Source organism: Gossypium hirsutum, chromosome D12 (genome assembly GCF_007990345.1).
Source record: "Gossypium hirsutum isolate 1008001.06 chromosome D12, Gossypium_hirsutum_v2.1, whole genome shotgun sequence".
NCBI lineage: Eukaryota > Viridiplantae > Streptophyta > Magnoliopsida > Malvales > Malvaceae > Gossypium > Gossypium hirsutum.
The window spans coordinates 60,991,677-61,010,230 of NC_053448.1; the positions used below are offsets into that span (position 1 = coordinate 60,991,677).

The following is an 18,554-nucleotide window of genomic DNA, read 5'->3' on the forward strand; positions in this document are numbered from 1 at the left end:
TTCAAAAGGGGTGTTCAATGTTTTAAAAATAAAAAAAAAATAAAAAAGTAAGCTTCATTTGTTTTTTTCCCCCTCAAAAGTAGAGCCTAGGGAAGGGAAAAAGCTGACCGTGCATTAAGGGATGGAAATGTGCACATTTCTTAAATGGGAAATTTTCGCGATTAGTCCCTGTCCTGGGTGCCTACGTTCAATCAAGTCCTTTTTTTTGTTTTCTTTAAATGCTTTCAAATTACCCCGGAAATTTGCGCCTAGACCCCTCCTTCATTACCCACGTGTCCATTTTGGTCCCCTTGTATCCTTTTATTCTGTTTTCACTCCAGAATTTTATTTTTTAATTCAATTAAGCCCTATTTTGTTTATTTTAGACACTTTTATCACAAATTTTTTTTTGGTATTATTATTAATCTAATATTACTATTTTTTATTATCATTTTTAAATTATTTTCCTATTATTTATTATACTATTTTTTTACACTATTATTTATTATACTTATTATATCATTTTCATTATTTCTTATTTCTTTTCATCTAATTTGATCAATTGGAGTTAAGTTTCACATTATTATATTATTTATTTATTTATATATTTGTTATATGCTTCATATATATATATATATTTAAAATAAAACGAATTATTTTATGTATAAATCGTCATTATATGTATCACATTACTTGTTATATTATTTTTGTTTTACTAATAATCATTTTTTTTGTACTATTTCTTTTTATATACATATTTTATAATAATTTTAAATATAGTTTATTATACTTATTATATTTTATTTATCATGAAGACGAGACTCAATATTTGGCAATTCGCGGAATAGTGCCCTATCGTGCTGGGCTGCAATCTCCCGTTTGTCCAAAATAATCGAATATCTCTCCGGAATTTCACTTGTATTTTTCTAAATAAGGCAATATTTCGCGTTTGGAAAATCGAGAAAACGTGCCCTAACGTGCTGGGTTTCGATTTCTCGTTCGACTAAATAGCCAAATATCCTCTTAAAGCTTCAAAGTATGGTTTCATTAAACTATAAGGTGATCTTGGTTTCGATGGTTTAGAGTATCGTGTCCTAACGTGCTGGATGTGATATTCCTTCGGAACAAGAGAATCTTACATTTCAATTCACGTTATCAGAGTTTCTTTTAAGGATCGTACTTTTAAAAACTCTTCAAATTTTTAATTTTCGACACTAAGACACTAATTAATCAACTAGGTACCAATTTTGGGCGTATCGAGGGTGCTAATCCTTCCTCGTGCGTAACCGACTCCCGAACTCATTTTTCTGAATTTCGTAGACCAAAATCGTTGTTTTAATAAAATTAAATCATTTATTAAAAACAACCACTTTTTGAGGTGACCCGATACACCTCATCAAAAAAAGGATTGGTGGCGACTCCCGTTTTCATTCTTTTTTCAAAATCTAAGTCGACCCCGTTTTCCGTCCAAAAAATGGTGTCAACAGCGTGTATAGGTCATTTTGGCTAATTATAGCCTATATGTTTTGTTGTGTATTTAGCCATTTTGAGTTGGCTTGAAAATGGTTTATGTTTTGATATGTAAATAGGTGTAAATGACCTTACGATATGCAGGGTATAATTGCTATGTGAATGCCTTGTTTGTGAATTGGTATTTAGGATACCAAATGGTTGAAATTGAAATGTGGTATGCATGCTAAGTTAGGCACAATGTCTCATATATAAGTTTGACCATTTAGGTATATTTTGGAAGTATATTTGACATGTTTTAAAGTGGTCAATTGATGTGCTTATAAATATCATGCTGTATGTGTGGATATTACATGTTATAAACTTGATATTGGTTGGCTTTGAATGCCTATTTATGCCAATGTTGTATGCACATTGTGGTGTCAAGGTTGGTACTTATTTGGGTGAGAAATGTGGCTTGGAAAATGGCCTATTTTTGTCCACACGGTCAAGTGACATGGTCGTGTGTCCCCCGATAATTCTATAGAAATCAAGTCAGTAGCTTCACACGGCCTAGCACACGGGCGTGTGGCTTGGTCATGTGGCACAAGTCAGTATACCCTCCAGTTTTCGCACGGCCTAGCATACGGCCTAGCATACGGGCGTGAGGGTTGGCCGTGTGACCTAAGTCAGTAAGCTACACGGGGTCAAACACGGGCGAGGGCACGATCGTGTATTCCTATTTCGAATGCCCACACGGCTTGAGACACGAGCGTGCCTCTTGACCGTGTGAGACACACAACCTGACCACACGGGCGTGTGTCCCCTACACATTGAAAAATTTCAAAGTTTTTCTAAAAATTTATTGAGTACTCGATTTAGTCCCGAACTATTTTTAATGTATATTTTGGGCATCGATGGCTCGTATTTGGGACCATATGAATGTTTACAAATGGTTTTTGAATTGAATGAGAAATGTACATGAAATGTTTGATTGATTGAGTTATAAGTCCAGTAATGCTCCGTAACCCTGTTCCGGCGTCAGATATGGGTTAAGGGTGTTACAGCATTAGCCATTCAATATTCAATTCTTAAATACATCATTTCATACCAGTCTCAAATCTCATCACTTTCTATATAAATAGCTTTTCACAATTTAATATATATCATTTAAACAATTATATTATTCAAACCATATCCAATTCATGAATACATAATTCATGTGTCTCATTTTCATGTTTCAATTCACTATCCCATTTTCATTCACATACAATATCATCCAATTTCAATCATCATGCTATTTTATTTAATTACCCCTATTAACTCGACTCGGACTCGGATGGATACACGGATCCAACCAACACACCAGTTTGGCACCCAGTGCCTCATTAGATAAATTCAATGTAATAACTGTGCCCAATGCTATATAATTTTGACACCCAATGTCTCGTCGGTTAAACCGAAGTAAATTGGCACCTAGTGCCTCATCGACTCGAAGTAGAATAAATCCTTGAACTCTTCCAATCCTATGGCATGCCATTTATATCCGACTCAGCCCGATATAGTTAATAAGGTTTAATTTCACTTTCCAAATACAACCAATATTCAATTATCATATTTGCACATATATATATATCAATTCAAACAATTCAATCAACTTTTAGTTTAATTCAATGTCAAAGTGTCAAAAATTCACCTCAATACTTACCATGCATTAAATAAAAAATACTTCAATTAATAACTAGTTTCGGATTATAGAAGTACAAATTAGAAATTCCGAGTCATTCTATGTCAACTTTATCTTTCCCTTTTCTAGTTGAGGATTCCGGTATGACGTTAGCTACAGAATTAAAACAATTAAAATTCATCAATACAACACAATTCAATTTCATATTGAATATTTAAATTTTTATTCAATATTTTCCTAAATTCTAATTTAGTCCCTAAATCGAGACTAATTTTTATTCTTCATAATTAATTCTATATTTTCATACAATTTCCACTTTAAACTCAATTTAACACCCTATTTTCACTTAAATCCCTAAATTTTGAATTTTTTTCACAATTTAGTCCATATTACTCAAAATTTACAATTCATTCTACAATTTAATCATTTTTCATTTCTAACTTAAAAATCTATCAATTTAATCCCTAATACTAAAATTATTCAACATTAACAACATTTAAAAACTCAATAATTGCTAAAATTTTGACATGGGTCGGGTAGTACTTAACACCTGGATTCCAAAAACATAAAGATTACAAGAAAAGGGGACTAAATTAACTAACCAATTGAACTTAAAACTTTGAAACCCCTAAGCCATGGGTTCTTGTTTCTTTCTCTTTTTCTTTCTCTTTCTTTCCGTTTGGTTTTGCTTTTGTCTTTCTTTTTTTTTTCTTTTATTACTGTAATACATATATTTACTTAAATATTAAGTAAATCATATTATAATATATATATTTTAACTTTAATTTATTAATAATATATATAATAATTTTACATCTTATATCGCATCATTAAAGAACAATGATATAATTACTTCTTTAGTCCCTTTAATTATTCTTTAATTTATAATTCAACTTTCATCTTATATGCAATTTAGTCTTTATACCTAATTATTCTTAATTTATGCAAATTCACTTAACTAAAGCCTAATTAACTACATAACTAACTTTGTAAATATTGTTCGATTTACGAAAATGGAGTCCCAGAAATGCACTTTCCGACACCCTTGACTATCGGGTCGTTACAAGTCAATTATGTCTGTTCACAAAATACACACTCTATTAAGCTTGTTGCTGTAAATATTAACCACTTGTTTAAATTAGTATCACAAATTAACTGTGCATCAATTCAATTGTGTAATGTTTAAAATATCACTTCGATACAAAGTAAATTATTTAATTTTGAGGGTGTGCTTGTTATTTTATATATTTTAAATTGGTCCTCAAACTTCAAAAAATTCTAACAACATTCCTAAACTACCGATGTTATATCCATCAAGTCCTTTCCTTATTAGATTTGTTATTTAACCATTAATCGACACGTCAAATCTTATGCGACGTAATTTGAAATGAAATTTTAAGAGAAAGTTAAAATATTGTCACATAATTTTTAAAAGTAAAAATTAATAATAAAGTAACACATGAAAAAAAAGAGAGAAGAGTTTCAATGTTCGATAAAGCTTCTATAAAAAATTCTGAAACCTTAAAATCAATATATTTTTATAGCATCCGTTTTTACAATATTAATTTCCTTTAAAATTTTCATTTTAAGTCACGGTACATAAAATATAACTTCGATAGTTGAAGAATGTTATTAGAATATTTTAAAGTTTAAGGATTAATTTATAATAAAGGTCATAGTTTAGTTGTAACAGCCCGATTTTCAGTGGTGTCAAAAATAGTGGTTCGAGGCCACTAAATCCGATGAGTAAGTTCATAAATATTATTATTTAATATTTACGAGTCAAATGTTATTTTTTTTAAAAAGGTTTTTGTTTTGATAATTCATATAAGTGGTTTATTAAGTTCAAGTGGTTTTAGAAAATAAAGTATTGGAACCTTATTTTTATAAATTGAGCCGTAAATATTTTTATAAATATTTACAGAGTGTTATTGAGATGGTATTAAAGTTTCGTTAAGAAATTTTAACGTTTCGATGGTTAATTGAAACAAAAATTCATTCCCGGGACTCTATTCCGGTAAATCGGATTCGTAAATATTTTTAATAAATATTTACAAAGCTAGTTGTGCAGTTAATTAGGTTTTGATTATTTGAGTTTGACTTAATTAAGGTTAATTAGATAAAAGGACTAAATTGAATTGATTGTGAAAGTTTAATTATGAAATAGAAAAAAATTAAGGAACTAAATTAGTAAATAAACCAAAAATGTGACTTGTGTGGTAATAATATGTGTAATAAAATATATACATACGTTTGTAATAATATGTATAATTTACTTATTATTTAAGTATAAGATATTTTAGATTAAAATATTATTATATTACATTAATTAATCAAAACAAAATAAAGAAATGAAATTAAAAGAACAAAAATAAACAGAAAGCTTAAAACGAATCAGAGAAGGAAAGAAGGAAAGAAAGAAAAGAAAGAAAAAAAAGGGAAAATTGGGGTTTTGAAGTTCCAAGCTCAATTGGTAAGATAATTTAGTCCTTATTCTTGTAATTTTTGTGTTTTTGGAGTTCTAGAACGAAATATGTCATGATTTATGTTGAAAAATTGAAAGATAGTAGATTTTTAGACATGAGTTATGTTGAATTAATTGATGAATTAGGGGTTAAATTGATTGAATTTCAAGTTAGGAGTTAGTAAAGGATTGGTTTGTAAAATAAAACATAAGTTTTAAATAGTAGGGACTAAACTAAGAGAATTTTAAAATTAGGGTTTTATGGTGAAAATTATGGAGATAAAATTTACTTTTAAGTAGATTTGAGTAAAAATAAAAGAATAAATAGAGTATTGATGAATTTATGTTAAGGATTAGATTGGAATTTATGCAAAAGTTGAATAGAAATTAAAATATTTGATGTGAATTAATATTGTATTGGTGATTGTAAATTATTTTAATTTTTCGTAGCTAATATCGTGCCGGAGACATCGGCCAAGAGAGGAAAAGAAAAAAATGGACGAGGAGTGATTTGAGAAAATTTCGATTTGTATTACTATAATTCAAATCTATTTATTATTTATTATTAATTATTGTGTTTTAATTGAAATGCATGGTAAATAAATAAGGTAAGAAATTTGGTATGAAAATATTGTTTTGAATGGAGTTGATTTCAAGAGAATATGATTATTGAAATTGAGTATTGATATTGAATTGAATGAAATTAGATTGAATTGTGATTATATGTGAGTAATTGAGATGAATATTTAATTAAGAAAGTGAAATTGAAATGTGATTATTGAATAGAAATTGAAATGGTTTGAATTGAATTATTGAATTATTATGGTATTGAACTGAAATATTGAAATTGGTGATTGATATGGATTTTATTGGAATTGAATTGAGAAAATGGAAATTGATATGTGATATTGATATTGGAAGTGAATTTGCTTATCGAAATTGAATGAAATATCGATTGAAATGTGAAATTGAATCAAATGGAAAATATGAGATATCATGATTGAAATGGCATTAATTGAAATTGAATTGAGAAATATATATATTGAATACCCTATTAACTAGTCGGGTTAAGTCGGATATAGTTGGCATGTTATAGGATTGGAAGTGTTCAGGGATACTTCGACCTTGAGTCGATGAGACACTGGGTGTCATACTGTTACTTCGGATAGATTCGATGAGTTACTGGGTACCAACTTACTTCGGCTTTGCCGATGAGACACTGGGTGTCAACTATTGCTTCGAACTATCCGATGAGGCACTGGGTGCCGTACTAGTGTGTTTGGGTTGGATCCGTGTATCCGCCAGAGTCCAAGTCATGTTAATAGGGGGAAAATAAAATAATTGAGATAAGAAATGATATTGCATTATGAATTATGTGAATATTTGAAGGTATATTGATTGGAAATTAAAAGTGAATTGAATTGAATTGAATTGTAATGAGACAAAAAAAATGAGAAGTGAAAATAAAATGATTTGAAATAGTGAAATAATACTTGAATTTAATTGAATACAAGTTATTGAAATTTATTTATGGATTTAATGTATGAATTGAGTATTAAAATACTATAACTGTAAATTCATTATTAAAAAAAACAAATTGACAATGGAATTGATAATGGATGAGTTATTAAAATGGAATGGGAAATTGAAATGAATTTGAGATAGTTAATACTATTAATGAGGCAAATTGTTTTATGCATGAAATGGTTATTAAAGATTATAAGTTGTTAATAGGGGTAATGAACAATTTGATTATCAGAATTGACATTGTATGAATTGTTGAATTGAATGATTTATATATGAAATGGAATGAATTATTGGAATGAGATATATGAACAAAAGATTCTATGTAAAATGGATAATGATACAGTAGTTTGAAGTACAAGTTGAAATGAATAAAGCTAATTAAGCTAGTTGGTAGTATGAAATTAAAAGATGAACAAATAAGTGATTCATTGAGAGAGAATGCCTTATGATTGAAAATACAAGTTTAATATTTTACTTTAAGTATTTGAATTACAGTAATACCACTGAGTAAACATATTCAGCGTACGGTTTGTTTCCGTGCGCAGGTTTGGTAAAGACAAGTTTCTGGTCCAGCATTCAAAATCTAATCCCGAACTCATTGTGGTGAAGTACATTTTTTTAGTAATGGCATGTACTTAGGATATGCATTTTGGTCATTGGATTGGGTGTAAAATTGAGATATATATACGAGAAGGTATAATTGGTACAAAACTTGAATTGGATTGAATATGCTAGATTTGACTTGAATTGGATATTATATGTGAAATAAGTATGAATAAGCATTAAATGGTTATTAGATTGAGGTAATTGACATGACTTGAGCATGTTTGAACATATTGTAAATTGGTTGAAAGACTAGCATTGAGTTATTTATTGTACAAGAATTGTAGGGTTGGATAGATTAAGGTTTAAGGTTCATTTTAAGTCCACACGGGCTAGCACACGGGCGAGTGGTCAAATGGTGTGAGATACACGGCTTGATGACATGGGCGTGTCCCTAACTCACATGGGCGTGTGAGCCCTGCACCTAGGAAAAATTTTAGGTTTTCACGAAAAATTCTCGGAACACTTGAACAAGTCCTGATTTGTTTCTAATGCATAATTTGGGCTTCGGTAGCCCGTAAAAGGGACAGTATGAATAATTTATATTATATTTTGATAATTATTTGTTTAGAATTCGTGACTGATCGGAAATGATCGATAATACTCCGTAACCCTATTCCAGCGATGATTTAGGGTTAAGGGATATTACAAGGGATGTCTAATACAATTAACTCTGAATAATTACACACACAAATTGAAATTTAAACTTAAACTTAAAATACAATTTTTTTCAACACCTCAACTTTATCATTTCAATTAAAACCACATTTGTTATATATATATTTTATGCCTTGAATGTTTATATTTTTTTTTGTTAGGCCAATAGTTATCTCTCACAAATAGAAATATCTTGAAGAAACAATGACTTGCTTGCTAACACCAATCTTTTATTTTTATTTTTTCAATTTCATGTGAATTTCATAAAATAAAGAGACAAATAAATATTTATAAATATTTGAAATATAATTTGTGGAGCTTTTAAAAATCTATAAATGAGTTTAGGGTGTAACAAGTTTCACATTTATTTATAGGGAAATTATTTAGTACATTATTATTGAAGTTTTTAGATTCTACAAGCAGAGCTAGGGTTAATAACTATCCTATAGGAATATAGTAAAAGAGTGAGTATTTGGTACACAAACAATATACTTTTTGTATTCCATTTTTATTCCATAAGCAATTTTAAAAAATTGATGTGTTTTTTTTAAATATTTTACTATACTCATATAGGACACTTGTAACCTCCTCATTTTACTTGTGGAGTTTAAAAACTCCACTAGGGTATCAAATACTTTCCCATAGTAAAATATTAAAAAATATATTTAAAAACAAGAGACACTTGTCAAATTTTCAAGGCTACTTGCAAAAGAAAAAATGTACACTATCAGTGTACCAAATATTAACCATTATTTATATATATATTTATTTTTTAACTACATTATACAAGATACTTGCCATACCTTAAACTTACTTGTGGAGTCTACAATTTTTCACACATAATATACAGAATAATTTTCTAAATATAAATTAACTTAAAAGCTTTTGAGCGATATCACGGTAAAAGTCGAATTTAGCCCATAAAAAAATTATAAATAGTATATTTTAAAAATTTCTAAATTATAAATACAAATATAGGAGATGATGTCAGAGACCCAAAATATGAGACAAAGAAACTAAAAAGGAAAAAAGATTAAATGGTTGGAAAAGAAAAAGTATAAGGATTAGTTATTTGAATTTTCTCTAAACTTTTTATTTGAAATAATAATATAACATGCCAAGTTAATTTGTTGTTTACTAGTTAATGATTCAGTGACTTAAATGTAATAAAATTGATAACATTAATGATTATATCTTAATTTTCTAAATTTTGATAATTAAAATGTAATTTAAATCATATATAAATGACTAAATTTATAAATTTACTTTTTCTTTAAATAAATTCGTGATTATGCTATTCCCCTGTGTCTTTTTCAAACGTAATATTGAAAAAAACAAAACAAATATATAGTAATTGCGTGGCTAGAGTATGGACTGCCATATGGTTGCGTGCCATTAGGAGAAAAATTGACGTTACATTAGGGTTTCACCAGTCCGAAATTTCTTATCCATGTTACGTTAGGGTTTTATCGACTCGCCGTTTTGGGCGCCTCGTTTCAAGCGCTGAATAGAAAGCCCTGGAAACATACTCAAGCGGCAAAACTTTCACCAGTAATAAATATAAGAAAAAAAGGAAAAAAGGGAATAAATTTTCCCTTCATTTTTAATAAAAAATCAAATTAAAGTTTTAAACTATTATTTTTCACTTTTAACCATATAAAAAAACCACTGTCGCTTTCGTAAATTCGCCCAAACGCGGCCCAAAGCTAAGAGGGTTTTGTGCGTCTCTCGCTTTTTTTTTTTTCTGGTAAGCATTTTCCGCTCAATTTTTTAATAATATTAATTTCCTCTTCCCCAAGGAATTCGGAAAAGCCTTTCAATTTTCTCTTCTTCTTTTTTTTTTTTAAGTCAATAAAAATGTCCTGACATTAGGTTATATGAGAATCAATTCCATCGTTTTGATTCTATTTTCACACTTTTAATTGTTTTTTTGGAGAGAAGATGCAAGCAATAGAGATGGCGGAAACACAGCGGCGAACCCATAATCCATGGATGAGTTCAGAGCAATCCTCGAGAGTTGAAATCAACGGTCACGAATTGTCGATCATGGAACCGACGATAACGGACATACTTGAGACTGAACTCGGTGAGCCTCAGGATCAGCATGATAACAGTACTACCAATTCGAATCTAGGGATTGGAGAACGAGCTTTCTCTGCTGCTGGTGCTGCCGTTTTGTCCGCCATCATCGTTAATCCGCTCGATGTTGTCAAGGTATGATAAACCACGTAATCAGTACAGTTTCCTTGCTGTTTAATTGTGGTTTGAAAATATTGCCTTGTTTCTTTCTTGTAATTAACAGACAAGGTTGCAAGCTCAGGCTGCCGGAGTACCTTACTCACATCCGTTAAGTAATCTAATTGGTCGAATGGCGTATTTCGGACCAAATACGGTACCAGTGCAATCTATTCCCTCACTTTTGATATTCAGAGAAAAGAATTCTTTATGTTGTCTGTTATAATCTTTTGATGCAATGTTAGATTGTGTTTAATTTTGTCATATATGAATATGTTGGATTAGATGTTTGCTGATTTAAGATGTTCACCATCTTGTACCCGTGCTGGAGTCCATGGAACTGTATCAATTTGTCCTCCTGATTGTTTTCAGTACAAAGGAACATTAGATGTCTTCAACAAGATTATACGCCAGGTCGGTGCTGCAATGCAGTCATCTTATATAACTTGTTGATAAGATTGCTGTAATAACCTAAAGTGGTTAATTCTTTATCTTAACTATACATGTGACTGAGTATGTTTTCCTTTAGGCATTTGTTTGTGTTTACTACTATTTTCAAACGCATAACAGGATAATATTTTCTGCAGGAGGGGTTTTCTAGGTTGTGGAGAGGAACTAATGCAGGTCTTGCTTTGGCTGTACCAACAGTGAGTTCCCATTTCCATTAATAAACCTTACAGCAGCTGAAGAAAGTATTTTTGCATGCAAATATCATGTACTGATATCAATAGAGCTTTTTGACAGTTGCTTACATTTCTGTACAGGTGGGAATCTATTTACCTTGCTACGACATATTCCGCAACTGGATGGAGGGGCTTGCAGCACAATATATGCCTAGTGCAACACCATATGCCCCTTTGTTTGCTGGCTCTTTGGCAAGGTCATTAGCTTGTGCGACATGTTACCCTATTGAACTTGCTAGAACTCGCATGCAGGTAATTTTGATATTAATTTGTTTACTGAGCTATTTAATTTGTATTTTCATGGTAAAAGTGATTCTATTACTATTGCTGGTATTTAATGCTATTATGTTTTTCCTTTTTGACAAAAATAGGTTTGTTATTGCTTTGCTTTAAAAATTGAATATCTGTCAGTTCATAGATACCTTTTGTATTGTTTCATCTAATTCATTTTTGTGTTCTGTTTTAATCACAGGCATTTAAAGACACTCAGATCGGAAAGAAGCCTCCTGGAGTTTTTAATACCCTTCTAGGAGTTGTCTCTGATGTCAAGGGCAGAAACCCTCCGAGCAGTTGTAAGTTACTCTATGGAATACCTGTTTCTGGTTATTGTTACTTTTTCAGCATTTTAAGATTAGCCTTTTGGGAATATACTTTTTCCCTTTGTCTTTTTACTTTCTATGTCCTAAACATAAAAAATTTCATAATTCATTGTTGTTGTGGTGTTGCGCCCTAGTGCCTGACAACTAAAGTGCCTCTAAACCTTTCAAGTGAGGCACATTTGATCAGCTACATAGCTAATGCATTTAGACACACTTTTTATTATGGCAGTAGGTGTGAAAAGAAGCTTGCCTGATTGAAGTTCTAGTTAATTTCTTTTGTTTCTAACTTCTTTTCATTAGCTATACCTTTACTAGCAAGAAATAAGATATTAAACTCTCTCTGCCTCTCAATATTTGAGTATTAAACAATAGACATGTGTCAGTAAGGAAGTCGTGCACATTGTTAACAAAAGAAAATTAAAATTTTGGATATTTTGTTAATAAACTAGACTACTCTTTAAAGTTCATTATCATAATTTATACCTTAAGCTTTACTGCACATGCATATTGTACCTTCACCCACGCGGGTTTTCTGTTTGTGCCTTACACCTCAAGCAATATAAAATTAGAGTGTGCCTTGTGCCTTTAACTTGTATTTCTGCAACTCTTCAGCAGTTCCAGATGTGAAAGTTTATAGCAAATTGAGAAACTGATGTATAAGGTTTAAGCTTAATGGATATGGTAAACAATAGACATGTGTCAGTAAGGAAGTCGTGCACATTGTTAACAAAAGAAAATTAAAATTTTGGATATTTTGTTAATAAACTAGACTACTCTTTAAAGTTCATTATCATAATTTATACCTTAAGCTTTACTGCACATGCATATTGTACCTTCACCCACGCGGGTTTTCTGTTTGCGCCTTACACCTCAAGCAATATAAAATTAGAGTGTGCCTTGTGCCTTTAACTTGTATTTCTGCAACTCTTCAGCAGTTCCAGATGTGAAAGTTTATAGCAAATTGAGAAACTGATGTATAAGGTTTAAGCTTAATGGATATGGTAATTGCAGGCTAATATGTTCTTATATAGATGGTTTAACATGCCAACATGATGACTTGTGTCTTTTATTATTACTTTGTTGGAGCGTGGAGTCATACTTAATAAACGAGTGTTTTTTCCTTTCATTTTATTAGAATTGAGTTTCATCCTAAATGATCACTGTATAAATAAGCGACCGCAGTTGCTTCTGAGAAAACAAATATGGCAATTTTTGTATACTCCTGGCTCATTTCCATAAGAATGGCAGTCTGATTGTTACTGAATGGGCATTTTGCTGTCTTAATAAGACAACAAATTTTTTTTCCTCCACAATTCTAATAATGGTTTTTTATGTTTCCCTTGACAGTGCAAGGGTATCGTGTCTTATGGACAGGCATGGGAGCACAGCTTGCTCGCGATGTTCCTTTCTCAGGAATTTGTTGGTCAACCCTTGAGCCTGTGAGTTCCCACTTCTTAGAACTCCTATAGTTTACCCCCCCTCCGCCACCACCAGCAGTAAAGTTTCAAGGAAACCCATTGGCGTTTTCGAGTGAATACATGCCAACAACTGAATTTCTTGGTTTATGTACCTATTACTGCAGATCAGGAGAAAACTTCTGGGTTTGGTGGGTGAAGAATCCAATGTCGCTACTGTCCTTGGGGCAAATTTTTCTGCTGGGTTTTTTGCTGGAAGCCTTGCTGCTGCTGCTACCTGTCCTCTAGATGTTGCTAAAACTCGAAGGCAGATAGAGGTTTGTCTCCTTCAAAAGCTAATGGATGGTTCTTGAATATTGCTACCTGTTGACTTTATGCCATATGCATTACCCAGTTAGTAGTTACTTTTGGTACATATTGAGCATTTTTGTTTTACCCCTGTAAGTACAAAGTTAATGAACTAGATTATGCTGTTTTATATCTTCTAAAATATGCCATCTTTGTTGTAATTTTCAGAAGGACCCTGTGAGGGCATTGCGAATGACAACGCGACAGACACTGATGGAAGTTTGGAGGTATCTTTCCAACCCACTGTTAATTGAATTATGCATCTTTGATGGAGATATTACGCATGCATAACAGGGTTCCATTTTCCAAGCCTCAAACTTGCCCTATGACCTTTACGAATAAGTTGTGAATAAAGCTTTCTGTGGCAGCAATATGCTTGAGAAACGATTTTGTGTTGATAGAAATGAAAAAACTCGGATAGCATTAAACATTGAATTGCGTATGTTCATGGAATTTAAATTGTTTTATGTTTGTCTATTGCTTGGTTGTGCTAAGAACCAATTAGTTGATAGATTCAAGCTATAACTTGTATAATTCGGGAAGAGTTGTTACTTATGGACTATACATTTGTTTGGAACAGGGATGGAGGGATGAAGGGGCTTTTTACGGGAGTGGGTCCTCGAGTAGGCCGTGCCGGCCCTTCAGTTGGGATCGTGGTTTCATTTTATGAAGTAGTGAAGTATGTTCTACATAACCATTACGCAAGTTCATGACCCACAAGAGCCAGCTGATCCCAGTTTTCTGGTCTACTAAGAATTTTGCTTCATTAAGGACTTGAAAATTTTGATTGGATAAAGGATACAAGTAGCAGCAGGAATATATGCTCTGATAATATGCAATTTTGGTGGTGTAGATTCCTTTGTGTAGGTCTTTGGACGTTTTTAACTTTCTAAATGTGGAATATACAAGCATACACCATAGATTGTCGGTAATAACAAAGCGGGTTCATCGCTGTAAATCCTTAATCTAGGTCTCCAAAGCTCACAAAGTTAGCACTTTATTTTTTTCATTTCTGACACAATTTTGTTTTGTCGTGTTACTTTTGTTTCTCAAGGCTCAAAGTCGAGGGGAAATTTTGATTCTTAGAGTTTATTTTATTTTTTGCTGAGGTGGTCTCAGTTCAATACAGTTTCCCCTTGAAGAAATAAGGAGACTAATTTTATTTTTTATTTTAGTTCATACAGATATTGTGATTAGTTTTGATCTCTCATTATCTTTTGGGTTCACATTCTTATGCTTGAAATATATCGTATCATGTATTTATATAAAATACGGACTAGTTAATAATTCACATAAAAGTTTTTTGAAGCATTCATATATAAAATGGAAATGGCTTAACAAGGTACCTGGGTTTTTTTTTTTTTGTCTAATATGATATTTTTATTCAACAAAAATATATCATTTTAGTATTTAAAATTAGTTATGTTAATTTTGTCTAATTTGTTCAAGCTTTTAAGGTTTATATGATAACAATTCATAATTAATTAATGATTATTAAGTCGTTCCTAAAAATTGAAAGAAAATTAACGGCCATTGAAGAGCATTTAGTATATTAAACTTGAAATTAAACAAATTTATTAATAATGCAATTTATAAAATCAATAAATTATGAATTTTTTTGTACCAAAATAAATAAATGATGGAAATTCAAATTCTAAATTTTAAGTTCTTTTTTTCAATAATGTGTATTTAAAAAAGAAATTGTGAAACCCAAATAATACCAAAAGATATATAGAGCCAATATATATTTTATGTTGTTCTTTTTCATATACTAATAATCAGTGGCAATTGATTGATATCCAAACCCACTACTTCATCTATGTTTCTATAAACAATCAGCAAGCTTCTATCTTTTCAGTGCCTCCCTTCATTTTCTGCGGGGCAATGATACATATAACTGACTGCAGAGTTCTCCAATAAGTTTATCGAACATATAGCCCATAGTCATAAGCAAAAAGCAACAGAAAGCAAAAGCTATAAACCTTATTAGATACGAGATAAAGTTTACATACAGTCTGTCCTAAGTTTTACCTAAGCTATATACCTGATATTCGAAAGTTTTACCTATGTCCTCGAAGATTAACATATTAGTACCTAACAGAGAACGAGAACGATAAATAACCAAAAACAACATTCCCCAGCTCTCGAGTTCAGATATCTTTTAAATCAATTACTTGCAGAGAACCTTAAGGAGGAAGAAAATTCGGATCCTCTTTGCTTTTGTAGATCTCAAACAATTGCTTAGAATATTTTGTTGCCAAATTTCTACACAACTCGACTGCATTCCGATCATATGCTTCCAATTCCTTCACGGATTTCATTAAATCACCTTGCGGATCACCATCAGTCAGAAACTCTGCCAACGTACAGCCCCTTAAGACACAGTACAAATTCCAGCATATAGATATCAGCCGCTGTGCAAAATATGACAATGATGTTCATCTAAATCATAAACTTACGAGTTCATATACCTGTAGGCGTCGATTTTATTAAAACCTCTCTGATTTTGGCACAAGGCTGCCTTGGAAAGTTTCTCCCCTGATGTTTGTTGCCGGTAGAGAGCACACACAGCTTTCATGCAAAGTTCGGGATCCTTACCAAAGGCTGCGAGCATTTCCCCCTCGAATTTCCAATCCGATTTATGATCCTTTTTCCTTTTAAGTTGAGAAATAATCATGTCAAAATCTACTTCATCATTCGAGTCACTAGAGACATCTTCTTGTCTGCTACAAGCATCGTTGCAATCGGAACCATCTTGCAGCGAGTCACTACAACTATCGTCACAATTGGTAGTGTCGGTGTCCTCAACAATAAATCCATTAAGGCTATCGCTGTCACTCTCACTATCTGACCCAATCTTGTCTGAACCTTCATCTTCAACATCCTCAGTTGTAGGGGTTATTAGTTTGCAGAGTTCACATTCACCTTCCTTCCTAGATGAGCACCTTTTTACTCCTTCAGACTGTCTAAGTGATACTAGTCTCCGTTTTCGAGGTGTAAAACTACCTCGGGTAGTAGCAGCAGGAACTGCTTCCTTGTGATGCATCTTCCTGAGTGTCGCAATTGGAACATTATCATCATCACTCTCCGTGTCACTAGTAAAAACATTAGAGGCTCGTTTTCTTTTGGAGACTGCAATAAATGAAACAGTATTCTCTTTTCCTTCCTGGTTCTGATCAGTAATCGTCCTGGTTTCGATTTCACTATCCACAATTCCTTCTATTTCGTGTTTACCATCCACATCTTCCAAGTTACTTGTCAAAGGTATTTCATCGTGGACCAAATTAAGTTCATCATCACTACCATGAATATCAATTATAATGACTGAAGCAGGTTTAACACCAGCCGGGGTGGAAGGAGCCATCTGTTTACCGGGGCTTCTTTCCTCTCGAAATGGCAACAATCTTTTAACTCGTTTACTACTCTCAATTCCGTGATCTCCCTTCTCAAAAGTGAAAAGCTTATACGGTGTGTCATTACAAGGTGTCACTGAAACAAAAACAAACACCAAAATTGAAGATGACGATTGTAAATCATCATAATACATGAAACTATAAAAACCACAGAATACCGAGAAAAGAATCATCATTACCGGCTGGTTGTAGATTTCCGATGCCTTTACCGGGGGAAACCAGAGTAGGTGCAGAATCCATGAAACTCACTGCTTTGTCTACGGCTGGCAAGTCGTTTGAAGTTATTCCATCTTTTGATTTAACTCCTTCATTCATCATATCAACTGGCCGCTCCGTGCTTTTCAAAACCGAGCTTTCTTGCAGCCGTGACATCAATGATTCCAATTCCGTGAACTTCAACTTCCAAAACTCGGCCTCGTTTTGAGCCTTACTCTTCTCACATTCCAAAACCCTATTCTCCACCATCAGCTTAGAAACCATATCTTCCTCATCGCTCTCTTCGGTCAAATCAACAGCTCCCTTAATCAACCCTTTCCCTCCATAACCACCTACCATCCGGTCGCCTACTTCACTATTCCGACCCCTCAAGACCTTAATTTCATCCTGAAGAGCAAGATGCGCGGCTTCTAATGACCTGAATCGAGTCTCGAGTACTTCGTAGTCGCTTTTCCTCATTCGACCCTCCGATTCCAACTCCAAACACCTCGTTTCGGCTTTCTTGCTCCTTGATTCCAATTCACTACACCTACAATTTCCCACCCCTCCATCATAAACAAAATCGGTTTTCGGAACGTTTTCATCAGCTTCCTCCAAATTGATCTCCATCATCAACTTCAACCACCTATAACACCAAAACAAATTTCTTTTTATAGTTTCTTCAACAAATAGCTATTACTAGAGCAAAAACCCTAGTTATATTCAAGAAAATTTCCTCAGAAAAACAATAATTAATAACAATGCAAAAAGAATAAGAAAGAAGCCACAAATCTTCTACTTTTGCTAGGTTTTTTAGAATGCTAAACAAGGGAAACAGTATAACAAGTATATTTCAGAACAAAATAAAAATTCTCCTCCTTTTAAAAACCTGAATTTTCCCTTTCTTACTTCTAACTTTCTATGATCAAATTTCTCGGGAACCAAATAGAAAGTGAGTGAAAACAAAGCAAAACTAAAAATTTACAAGCAAAGATGGAAACTTAAAGTAAAAATGTTTAGTGGGGAATAATTACAGGGAAGAATTGTAATTTGTAAGAGACCAAGATCAGCAACGTATGATGTTAACACGTTTCAAATTACTATTAATTATTAATAAGGGTAAATATAACTTTTAGTCTCTAAACATATCAGTTATGTGCATTTTGGTACCTATTTTGATAAATGAACTCGACTGTTTTAGTTAGTAAACTTGGGTGTTATCAAAATTTGAGGTGAAACTCTAGATTGTTTCATATTGTTACCTGAAATTTTAAAATGATCTTTTTAAGTTCTGACACGA

General features: G+C 32.2%; 2 protein-coding genes across 5 annotated transcripts; one reads left to right on the top strand and one right to left on the bottom strand.

Annotated features, from left to right (window-relative positions):
• Positions 1–9,973: 9,973 nt before the first annotated feature.
• Positions 9,974–14,725, top strand: LOC107947270 (mitochondrial carrier protein MTM1). Of its 2 annotated transcripts, XM_041107600.1 has the most exons (11): positions 9,974–10,113; positions 10,308–10,580; positions 10,669–10,758; positions 10,887–11,015; positions 11,189–11,248; positions 11,366–11,536; positions 11,757–11,856; positions 13,231–13,322; positions 13,466–13,615; positions 13,815–13,873; positions 14,227–14,725. In XM_041107600.1, exons 2-11 carry the CDS (start codon positions 10,308–10,310, stop codon positions 14,357–14,359), a joined length of 1,257 nt encoding a protein of 418 aa, XP_040963534.1. In that variant the 5' UTR covers positions 9,974–10,113; the 3' UTR covers positions 14,360–14,725. The 2 variants fall into 2 exon arrangements, with proteins under 2 accessions (XP_040963534.1, XP_040963535.1); XM_041107601.1 differs by having other exon boundaries at positions 10,099–10,580.
• An 884-nt stretch (positions 14,726–15,609) lies between these two features.
• On the bottom strand, positions 15,610–18,325 carry LOC107947262 (uncharacterized). Of its 3 annotated transcripts, none has more exons than XM_016881854.2 (4): positions 18,164–18,325; positions 17,239–17,900; positions 16,118–17,135; positions 15,610–16,019 (listed from the first exon to the last, which is right to left on the bottom strand). In XM_016881854.2, the coding sequence occupies exons 2-4, from the start codon at positions 17,885–17,887 to the stop codon at positions 15,833–15,835; spliced, it is 1,854 nt and encodes a 617-aa protein (XP_016737343.2). In that variant the 5' UTR covers positions 17,888–17,900; positions 18,164–18,325; the 3' UTR covers positions 15,610–15,832. The 3 variants fall into 3 exon arrangements, with proteins under 3 accessions (XP_016737343.2, XP_016737342.2, XP_016737341.2); XM_016881853.2 differs by having other exon boundaries at positions 18,144–18,296; XM_016881852.2 differs by having other exon boundaries at positions 17,239–18,325.
• Positions 18,326–18,554: the final 229 nt, after the last annotated feature.

Bases quoted from the DNA above. Each gene is read 5' to 3' on its own strand.
- LOC107947270 (XM_041107600.1), top strand. From the start codon at position 10,308: ATGCAAGCAATAGAGATGGCGGAAACACAGCGGCGAACCCATAATCCA. The intron at 11,857-13,230 runs GTAAGTTACTCT...TTCCCTTGACAG, and splicing joins CAGAAACCCTCCGAGCAGTT to TGCAAGGGTATCGTGTCTTA. The intron at 13,874-14,226 runs GTATCTTTCCAA...TGTTTGGAACAG, and splicing joins ACACTGATGGAAGTTTGGAG to GGATGGAGGGATGAAGGGGC.
- LOC107947262 (XM_016881854.2), bottom strand. From the start codon at position 17,887: ATGATGGAGATCAATTTGGAGGAAGCTGATGAAAACGTTCCGAAAACC. The intron at 17,136-17,238 runs GTAATGATGATT...TTTTTGTTTCAG, and splicing joins CGGAAATCTACAACCAGCCG to TGACACCTTGTAATGACACA. The intron at 16,020-16,117 runs GTATATGAACTC...CTGTGTCTTAAG, and splicing joins AATAAAATCGACGCCTACAG to GGGCTGTACGTTGGCAGAGT.